The sequence below is a fragment of the Juglans regia genome, chromosome 10 (genome assembly GCF_001411555.2).
Source record: "Juglans regia cultivar Chandler chromosome 10, Walnut 2.0, whole genome shotgun sequence".
In the NCBI taxonomy this organism is placed as follows: Eukaryota; Viridiplantae; Streptophyta; class Magnoliopsida; order Fagales; family Juglandaceae; genus Juglans; species Juglans regia.
This window is the reverse complement of record NC_049910.1, coordinates 20490786-20502337: the sequence shown is the minus strand read 5'-3', so window position 1 is coordinate 20502337 and position 11552 is coordinate 20490786. Positions and strand designations below refer to the sequence as shown.

General features: G+C 37.0%; 1 protein-coding gene across 1 annotated transcript; it reads right to left on the bottom strand.

Moving 5' to 3' along the window:
• Window positions 1-1964: 1964 nt before the first annotated feature.
• LOC108984493 (multiprotein-bridging factor 1b-like) lies at window positions 1965-5068 on the bottom strand. Its single transcript, XM_018956475.2, has 4 exons — window positions 4874-5068; window positions 3794-3877; window positions 2460-2542; window positions 1965-2347 (listed from the first exon to the last, which is right to left on the bottom strand). The coding sequence occupies exons 1-4, from the start codon at window positions 5013-5015 to the stop codon at window positions 2228-2230; spliced, it is 429 nt and encodes a 142-aa protein (XP_018812020.1). The 5' UTR covers window positions 5016-5068; the 3' UTR covers window positions 1965-2227.
• Window positions 5069-11552: the final 6484 nt, after the last annotated feature.

Here is an 11552-nt window from a genome sequence, read left to right as displayed (position 1 = left end):
AGGTAAACCAAGCTCAATACTACTCAAAACACCATTTTCATCCAACTTAATTATGATCCACCTCAAACTTCATCCATTTAATAAACAATAAAGAGTTTCCATCTTACCATTTTTCTTCAAGAGTCTTGAGTTCACAAGAAAACAAGATTTTCAAGGCTTCATAAATTAAAAACCGAGCCCCTTTCTTGGTTGCTACAAACTTACAAAATCCTCCTTTTTAGCATAAACCCATTTTCATCACTCCAGAATTTCAAAGAAGGTTCAAAAAGATTCGGTTTCCTTACAAATCAAAAAAAAAAAAAAAAACTTGTGTACATCTACATATTGAACCCAAGATCGTCATCATCATATCACATCAAGCTCATCATTTTCCAAATAAATCAAAACATAAACACCCATTCATACATATGGAAGCCGATGCCATCAACCAACCAAGATCTACTTTGATTTCACAAGTACGTATTTATCCTTTGATCAAAACACACCCAAACACAAAGACACTTTCATTCACACATTTAATCATTACAATGCACTTGCTCTCAGGATCCGCCATCAAGCAACACACTAAGAAACCTAGACATTTTTTGTTTATAAGTAAACGGTTAAGAAACCAATACATCATACACTAAAACTTGGATTTTCTCCTCAACCAAAACAAGTTTCATAGCTCTCGCTTCTTAAATAGCAAGATTTAGGAAGCGCCCAATACAAAACCTCATGAGACTCGACCTTAAGAAAATATTTGCATCTCAAACCCTCTACCATAAAATCGGTACCGTAGAGTTCAAACTGACATATTTCCCTTTAGGCAAACACCATTATCACTATAAACGTACTAAAATCCAACAAACAAAAGTTCAGATCGAGTTTAAGAGAATCATACCTTCGAAAACATCTCCAAGGTTCGGCGCCCACCTACTACTCAAGATGACGGTGGCTTAAAATGATGATGTCTATGTGTGAATGAAACTTTTCGGTTGTGAATGAGAGCATGTGTCAGCCAGCCTTATGAGGGAAAATGGAGATGAGCTTGAGAGAAGAGAGAGAGAGAGAGGGTATCGAGAGAGATAGGAATAGTCTATAGAGGAATACCGATCAGTTTAGGGTGAGAAATGGGGAGTTTTGTGTGGTTTGCATGAGTTTTTATTGTCTTTAGTTTGAGCTCCATCCAATGGTAACATGCGTAGGGTCATAAGCGTGTAAGAGAAAAATTAATAACAAAACAAGGGGGGTGTAGATGGATGGGGCGTTTGGCCACAAGGACGTACGGCCATGGATGGTGATTGGCTTCCCTTAGTCAAAGACTCATTACTGTAAGACAAGTGTCTCTTGACGTGGGGCTTGTCATTTGGCTAATTGGGCCTGAAAAGTGGCCAGATCTGGCTGACATGGGCATGGTTTGCACTATGCAGATGGTGGAACCTCATGATACGGCAAGATCTTGATGCTTTGGCAAGCTAGGATGGGTCTAAGTAGGTGTCATCTGTCATTGACCTAAGATAACGTATACAAGGTGGTCAATGGTGTGCATCTACTCAAAAATATGTGAGAGGTTTCTTGTCACTGCCAAGTGGCATTCTTGAAGTTCAAACGTGGGTGACACGTGGTACCACATTTTTTTTCAAGACCAAGGATCCTAAAGTAAGTGACTAATCCATCTTTCTTTTTATCTAAAAAGATTTCTAAAGAAAGATATGAATTTTAAGTCTGTTCCCTCTTTGCTTCTCTACGTGAATGGTCTAAAATCAGGTTCTCACAATATCCATTGCTACTAGTTCTAAGCATTTTAAACTAGAGCTACCAATTTTCAACAAGTGCAAAACCCCAAGAACCTTAACTGAAGGATTGTCTTGGGCTCTCCAAGACAATCCAGCAGGATACTACATGAGGATGAACTGAAATTTCGTTTATAGATCTAACTGGCCCCTCTATCCTCAATGTATTTAGTCAAAAGAAAAAAAATATGAAAAAAAAAATGGAGAACACATTTGGATGGCAGAAGCCATCTGAGTAAGTATATAGGTAGGGAACACGCAGATATTTAGTAATTTTGGATCAGGTAAGTTGAACCAAACGAGTAAACATTCAAGAGTTATCTTACATAGAGACACAGTAGTTCCGGGGCAACCATTCTTTGGCTACGATTTACCTAACTGCACATCACGATGCAGCATCGGCTAAACACAAAGGCCAACAAGTTTCCTTATTTTTATTCCAAGGCTTCCTTTTACTTCTTTCCCCGCAATTTAGCTCCGAGAGTCCTCTCCAGCTTGGTAATGATCTGTTGATTAGGTATAGCCTTGCCAGATTCATACTCCTGTATGACTTGAGGCTTCTCATTAATCATCTACAAAAAGGAAATGGTTGTCACTAAACAGATCAAAATATGGGAGTGTGTGTGTGTGTGTGTGTGTATATATATATATATAGAGAGAGAGAGAGAGAGAGAGAGAAGTTACTTGAGCAAGCTGAGACTGTGTAAGCTTCTTTTCCATTCGAGCTTGCATAATAGCTTTCTTTAGCTCAGTTGGTACACGTTCATCTGCAATCATTGACAGATATATGCATAAAAATCCTAAAATGATATACATGATTAGCCACATAATTAAAAACATTGAAACTGGGAACCAGATTTTCTGAGATCATATTCTAAACATGTTGCTCCCAAATTCTCTCTTAGTTTCTTCACCATCATGCTCTGTTTCACTCCAACCAAAATTTGAGTTTGTTTATGTAAAGCAGAGTTTCAAATATCAGACCACGTGCCAAACCAAATTTTGGGTTGTCAATGATTCTAATTGCGAAACATCAGTTTTAAATTCTGAGCCAATCACCATTTTTTCTGAAAAATATTTCATGTTGGAAATATTATCCTAGAGAAAGAAACAAACAGTCTTTTGCAGATTCAATACAATAAATTGCATTTGGAAGAAAACCAATGTGTCAAGAGTTCAAGGCAGTTGATAGAGTTTTATGAGAAAATAATAAAAAATTTGCTCCAAGGCAACCCAATATATTTGTCTTCTTTTCCTTTTTATCACGACTCAAGTAGATATTTCTTTTGGGTAGGACTCATAACCATTGGTTTCAAGCCTTATAAAAATTAATATTGCTAGTTGTCAATATAATGTAATCCTATTGATTCAATAAACAAGTTTTAGAAAAACTCTTCTCCTGTGATGTGGAAACCTTAGCTTTAATGCTTAGAAAAATTATGTGCAATACTTACAATAATCTTCACAATTTAAATACAAGGATGGAGGAAAGGCAATATGTGAAAGTGTTTGAAATGAATTCTAATGGCAAGAACAAGATGCTGACCACAACCAAGACCTACTGCGTCTTAGGTAATTCAAGGTTTCGCGCATGAAAAAAAATATTGAACAGTACCATTTTTGGAAAAAAAAAATGTGCCCTGTATGTACACAAGGAAATATGTAATTAAATAAGTCCAAAACAAATTATGATATAATCACCTACTTTAATTGGATGCATTCACTAACCATACATGCATGTCATAAATATGAAATTTCAGCAGATTAGGAAAATTTTTAAAAAGCAAAACTCACACCACATAGATTTCCCCAGGAAATTATTCTTATAAATTCACAACTTGAAGGATATAAAATTTTAGAGAAGGAAACTAAGATTTAATGCCGATAATATCAGCAAATTAGAATCCAATGTCCATAGCGAAGGTCAGTCAAGGCAGATTCATTTTGTAATCGCATGAATTATAAAGTGAGAAGAGACTCATAAGGATGACTGTAAATAGGTAAAAAATTATACTTACGAGCAAGGTTTTCAGTTTCCTCATCCAGCTTCCTCGTGTTTAGAGAAGTGCTGCTAGAGGCAGCTTTATTTGTCCCAGCAGTGGCTGCAAAATATATTGAAGTAGCTATTAGAATGAAACGTCTAAAGATCCATCAACAATGTGATCAAAACACAAGACAAAGAGAACTGGGGCACCAATTCCCCCATCCGCCATCATATAATAAACGACACCAATGCCTCTTCTAGATAGAATAAAGGAAGACGGGCCAAACAAACAACACACAACAACTTCAACAAGCAATAATCTAATTGTATGCATCAACTAACATTCTAATAAACCTACTGATACGAGACACAAGTCATACTACACAACTAGTATTATGATAAGACCATGAAACGTTCAACACTAATGTGGAATTATTGTAATTCAAAGGAAAAGCAACATTATCAAGACGCAAGCAAGCTAGCACAGACACACACACAGATGCCACTATGCCAGTCCAGTCAAAACAAAGAACTGCTCACCACAGAGGTGAAAGGACCCCAGTTATACCAATGAATCCCACAACACCCAAACTATATTTTGTTTTAAAAACGCACCATTTAATCATCTTAATGCTATAATTATTAAATGAGTAATGTTACTATGTTCCCTAATTTATAACACCCATTTTACTCCCTTCAAGTGGAACAACAATGTGGTGTCAGGTGGCTTATTAAAAAAAATTAACATAAAAATAAAAGGTAGAGAAAATCTGTAGTTTGTCTTTTCTTTTTCTTTTTTTGTGTTTTCGAACGTCATTTTATTTTCGAGCACGAGAACAAAATGAGTAGTACAAATTAGGAAAATCGTAGCATTACCATCACTAAATAAACCAAATATGAAATTTTAAAAAAAATTATTGAGAACTTGGACTAAAAAGCACAATTAACCAACACTTGCCAGAAGTTGCAATTGAAATCTATCAAACCCTAACTGTCGCAGGAAAGAAAAGGTTCCTCTCTAGGGAATAAAAAAAGTAAATTTAACTGAAATGAATTTTTCTCCTACATAGAGATTTGGGAGGCGAGGGGATTGATAATGAAGGGAAATACGGACATTTTTTCACGGTTTCGATCTCGGCGCCGGCTCGGCGAGCTGCGTTGACTGCTTTCTCGTCCTTCTTGGCGGCAGCGTTGGGAGCCTTCTTGCGGATCACCACCGGTTCCCAGTCCTGCGAGATCGGTCCGATTCCTGCCATTTCTTTTGCGTATGCAGCTCTTTCTGTGTGCACTTCTGCTTTATTCGTGGTGTTGCTTTTATAGGATTTTTTTCGTACTTCTATAATTCAATTATTATTATTTTTAAAATTATAATTCAATTATTAAGTGCATATTAGGATTACATTGAAAAATATAACTTGTGACCCTCCCTGGCCCGCTTGGGATTTGAAGAAAATTGAAATACCGAGACATGCAATAGCAGATTACCTGCCCCTCGTATATAATAAATAAGATGCAATGCACTTATTAATAGCTAACAGTATACAGTATATTACAGCAGAAAGTTAACTTAAGTCAATTATAAAGAAATAATAATCATGGTACTGAAACATAAGATCCCAATACTTTTGTATAAAACCAAAAGAGTCAACATACTTGATATGAGTTTTTAAAGAACTTCAAAAACATGGGACCAAACATTTTAAAAACTTAAACTAACGATTCTTTCCCAAAAGTGGTTCCATAATATTGTCTTGATCTTCAGTGAGACTCGAGCCTCACTCTCTTCTTTAAAGCCTGGTCCTTGTCCCTATTGTGGGACCTTCTAAAATTTTCTATATCTTCAATTATCTCGGTAATTGCTCTATCAGTTGATTCAAGATGGTCCAAAATGGAAGGCTCGGATGAGCCTATAACCATCTTAGGCATGATCCTCTCCGAAAGAAGTTTGTCCTCTTACGTTTCATCATTTGCGTTAGTTAAACCTGTCACAACTTCTATCATTCTGAATGAGGAATGATAGTAGGTGAATACAACAATAAGATTAGAGAAATCTCAGTAAGTAAACAAATAACATGTAACAAATATCATAAGGATATGCAACAAACTTAACACTAAATGCATGGACATGGACTTGTACATATGCTCTTGACCTTTCAAAGACTTTGTATAAAAACATGACTTTCATAACCTTGACTTTTGAAAACATACTTTCTTCATTTCATGCTTATGAGCTCGTAACTTTTTTTGACTTATAACATATCATATTATAACATAACATTGGATACCTTACAGCTCCTTTATGCACCATGTGTACCCCGCTAGTTATTTCATCAACCATTAGCCACTTTGACAAAGGTGACTACGTCTTATCTTTCATATACGACAGCTCACATTTCGCCTTCACTGTAGGTGCGATCCCACTCCGGTATCATTTTCTTTTAGGTACCATTCGAGATCCGCCGATAGTACTTCATCAACCCAGGGGTATCTTTCCATTTTAAATACTCCTGAGAGGACAAAGGGGTTCCACTAGGACATTCCCTCGTCCCAACATTTGGGTCGTGATAAAAACTTTACTTTTTAAAAAGATTTTTTTCATTTCAAAAAGGGTTTTTACAATCCCAATGATGTGACATGATAATGGATTTTAGAATTTCATAAGACACATGAAAGACCACAATGCTTCATCATAACCATGAATGCCAAAATGTTCATCATAAAATAAAGCATCCATACATGCAATGCATATCTCGTTACAGCTTGAAAATATTAGAATATGCGAACAGGTTCTCTTATAACAATTCAAGGCATACGAACCAATCAAGGGCATACATTTCAATCATCAACATGTAAGGGCCGAAACACATAGGACCCTAACCTAACCAAACATCATTCATAACACCTCAATCTTAAGACTCCAATGACCATGCTTCATTCAAGGGGTTAGCCAAAACCTCTTATCTTAGTAGACATGCATTTCAATCAATTATCATGAACTTGGAATCTTCTAATATATTAAACATAAATTAATAAAGAATTTCTCATAGGTGGCCGAAACCTTTCCTTGTGGTTATAGACAATATTTTCTTGAGCATACTAAAACATTTGAGTGACAAACATTCATGCATAGACAAACAAAGTAGAAACCGAACCCTAACATGGCATTCTTACTCCTTTTTCATATCATACGCATCTCCCTTAAACCATTTCCATAATGCTTTAAAATAATCATAACAAAGAAGTTCATAACACATGGAAGAACATCAAGTTCCAAACAATCATACAAAAACCGAATCAACCAACAAGTTCACAAACCATATGCATAAAATATCCAAGTACAAGTTAGAGATATACTTACAAAAATCCAAAATGTATTTTTAATAATAGCAAGTTGAAAAATCATATACAAGGGAGTCTGGAAGGTACTCCAGTCGTTTCAACCATGAGGCGTCCTAGACATGTTTTTGTACGTATGGCTTCGGAGGAAGATTGCATGAAAGCACTGTCAATGGAGGTTTGCGATATTGAAGGAATCCCATATCGTGCCTTCCACTGGACACCACATTTTAAGGAGGAGGAAGAACCATCAATTGTTCCGGTCTGGATTGTATTACCAGGTTTGCCTCCTAACTTTTATCATGAATCTTTGCTTAAAATATTGACAGCTCTGATAGGTAGATTTATTAGGCGTGATAATCCTACGCATTGTGTGACTCACACTGATGGTGTGTGTATTTGTGTGGAGATGGATGCTGCCATTGAGCCTATTTCTCATTTTTGGATTGAGACGTCGGGGTTGGGATCTAGTCGTAAGCAAGATATTGTGTATGAAACATTGTCTGCATTCTATTCTAAATGTATAATCCAGAGGCACAATGTGCGCACTTGTCGGGCTGGGAAAAAGAGACCTGAAAATAAATCTTGGGTTAGGCAACAAGAAACAGTTGTTGAAGAACAAGAACCCGTTGTTGAAGAGCCTAAAGAACCAGCTATTGAGGAACCTGGGGCGGAAGACCAAACAACGTTGGTTCAGAAGCCCAAGGATTTAACGTTACCTTCAGTTACTGCAAAAAAAGAAGCTGCAAAAAATATTAATTCGGAGGTTAAAATCGGTGCCTCTGCATCAGCTTTGTTGATTGAAGAGTTGGTAGTGGATACATAACATGGTGAGGCTGTTAATACGGAGAGTTCTGCAGAGGTGAGGCAAAATAAGGTAATAATGGACAAGGATGTCGTGATGCGGGAGGCAGAGGAGGCTACGAACTTGTTGGTTGAGGACGTATCTATTAATGCTACGGAGGTGGATACAGAGCAGAGGGATGAGGATCAACGGACAGAGGATGCATTTTGTTTGGACGAAGGGTCATTGTCGGATCCAGAGCCTGATATACATGCTGAAGTTTTTTCGCAGGACAAGGAGTATCATTCGAAAATAGAGGAAGAAGCCGGGAAGAGGAAATATAAAAAAAAAAATTCAAAAAAATTAGGAGTTCTAATCGAGTGATTACTTGAGCCACATAATTTTTTTTTTTATGATAGGTTCTATTTTAGTGTGGAATATCAGGGGACTCAGGACGTCTATGGGACGTTTAAAAAGTTTGCAAAGTAAGTTGAAATGTAAGATGGTAGTTTTGTTGGAGCCTTTCCAGAATTTTGATAAAGCTCAATCTTACATGCGGGCTCTTCACTTTGATAATGTAATATCGAATGAAGAAGTTGGTGGGAAAATATGGGTCTTGTGGATGAATGATTTAACTGTGCAAATTATTCGGATGACATCGAGTATAGCTGAGGGTCAATTTCAGTTTTTGGGTAAATTTATCTATGCAAAGTGTAATATGATGGATAGGCGGGTTTTATGGGAGGACTTGAGGTGGAATAGTATGAATGAGGATCCTGGTTTGTTTGCTGGCGACTTTAACATTATTCGTACGGATTTGGAAAGGAGGGGTGGTAGATCTAGGCCAATAGCTGCTATGGATGATCTTAACCGATGGATTCATGAGGGTGATTTAATTGATTTAAGTTCACATGGTAGTAATTTTCTTGGTGTAATGTTCAGAGTGGATTAGCTAGAGCTTAGGCTAAGCTGGATCGTGTTTTATTTGATGCTAATTTAATGTCTATTTTCCCTAATGCGTCTTGGTCGTATTTACCAAGGAAGACTTCGGATCATTGTCTCATGCTGATAGAATTTCTTAAGGATCCTTATTCCTATTGTCCTCCTCCATTTAGATTTCAACAAATGTGGGTTGAGTACCCAAAACTTATAGATTTTGTAAAGCAGGTGTGGTCTGTGCTGGTGGTTGGGACGGGGCTTGTTCAACTTGCTTGTAAGCTTAAAAGGGTTAAGGTGGCTCTTCGTGAATGGAATAAGCAGGTGTTTGGTAGGACCAATTCTCATATTGCATTTTTGGAAGTGAAGGTTTAGGGTCTTTGGAAGAGGACAATTCTCTTTGCATCTTTGCAAAGAGAATGGGATATAGTTGCCGAGAGGGAGCTTGTGGTGGTCTCGGCTGAGTTGTCCTCTTGGAGACGTAGGAAGATATCAGATTAGCTCAAATGGCTAAATAAAATGGAACATGGAAGGTGGTCGTAACTCTAAATTTTTTCATGTGTGGTTAGCTAATAAAAGACAAAAAAGAATTCAGGGAATGAGAACTCCGGATGGGATTGAGTTCAATTCACCAGAAGAAATTCATAATGGTGTCGTTGAGTATTTTGCGGAATTCCTTAAAAATACTAATCAGTCAAGAGCACTTCTAGATTTATCATATTTGATTTCGCCGGTTATTGATGTAGAGGATTGTACATGCCTTTGTTGTATCCCTTCCTTGGATGAAGTCAAGGAGGCTCTCTCTTCGATTCCTATAAACAATTCTCCTGGGCCAGATGGTTTTGGAGCAGGTTTTTTTAAAAGTTGTTGGGAGGTGATTAAGATGGATGTCTTGGCAGCTATCTCTGAATTTTTTATCTATAAAAAACTTCCAAGGTTTTATTTGGCTTCTTTTATTGTGCTTATTCCGAAGACAGATATGCCAACGAGATTCGATAAATTTCGGCCGATAAGTCTTTGTTTGGTATTCTATAAAATTTGTTCAAAAAATATAGTGAATCGTCTGGCAAGTTTTCTTCCCAAATTGATACCCCTTGAGCAATGAGCTTTTATACCTGGGAGGAGTATATTTGAGAATATTAGTATTACTCAGGAAATGTTTCATTCCCTGAACAAGGTTTCTCATGGAGGAAATATTATGATTAAAGTTGACATGGCTAAAGCATACGATCGAGTAGATTAGAATTTTTTGTTGGAGGTCCTTCGTTGTTTTGGATTTCCTCCTTTTTGTGACTTAATTCGTGCTTGCATTTCGAATATTTGGTACTCTATAATGCTTAATGGAACGATGAGAGGTTTTTTCCAAGGTGGTCGTGGGTTACGTCAGGGGGATCCATTATCGCCTTATTTATTTATTATTATTTAGGAAGTCCTTTCTCGTCTTTCGAAGCAGAGTGTGGCGGCAAACAAGATTGGGCATTTCTCCCAACCTCGAGGTACTTCTCAGATTTCTCATCTAATGTACGCAGATGACATTGTGATTTTTTTGAATGGGAGTAAGAAGTCTATTAGAGAACTTTTATTGGTATTTGAAAAGTATCTGGACAAACGATTAATAAAGAAAAAACAATCATATTTTTCTCTTCAAAAATTTGTGTTGCTCGTAAGAGAGCTCTAAAAAAATTGACAGGGTTCTCAGAAGGCTTCTTTCCCTTTAAATATATGGGGGTTCCGATTGTATTGGGGCTTCTAAAGCATGTGCATTTGGAGGAGATGGTTAACAAAGTCTGGAATAAAATAAGCGGCTGGAAAATGAAGCTACTCTCATCGGGTGGCCGTTTAATACTTCTTCGGCATGTGCTTTCTAGTATGGCTTTACATTTATTTGTTGTTTTGCAGGTTCCTCAATCTATTATTAAAGTTTTAAATCATATGATGAGTACATTTTTCTAGGGTGAGGTAAATGGTAAAGCAAAAAAAAAAAAAAAATGGGTGGCATGGGATAATATTTGTAAGCTAGAAAAGGAAGGGGGCCTAGGTTTGCGTAAATTAGAGGATATGCAAAAAGCATTGCATATGCGGCTTGCATGGAATTCAATTCAAGGTAAATCCTTATGGGCAAACTATTTTAAAGGAAAATATCTGGGTTCTTCGCCTTGGTCTCTCATTGATATGAAAAAAAGATCGAGGTTTTGGAAAATGATAGTTAAGAGTATTCCTGATGTGCTAAATAATTCAAAGTGGAGAGTGAGGGAGGGGAATATTTTATTCTGGTATGATAAATAGAGGAATAGGGGTCCTTTATTTGAGGAATTCCAGATGGTGGGGAGTCCGTTGCTTAAAGTAAAGGAGTGTATGCTGAATAGTAGTTGGGATATAGACCTTTTGGTTTCGTTAGTGGGTCAGGATAATGTGGATGATATTATTGAGGCTTTGGCCGGTTTTAAGAAGGGGTCTGATGTGTTGATCTGTACTAAACATGAGAGTGGTAATTTTTCTACTAAATCAGCTTGAGATTGTATCAGAATAAGAGGTTCAAGTTTGAATTGGCATCCTTGGATGTGGCACAGGTTGTTGCCTCTTAAAATTTCGGTTTTTATGTGGAGAGCATGGAATATGGCTTTGAGTGTTGATGATAGTCTTAGATGAATTGGGATCCCGATTGTTTCTCGTTGTGATTGCTGTGAAGTAGGTAAGTATGAGGATCAAAATCATGTTCTGTTTGGATTAGAGTTTG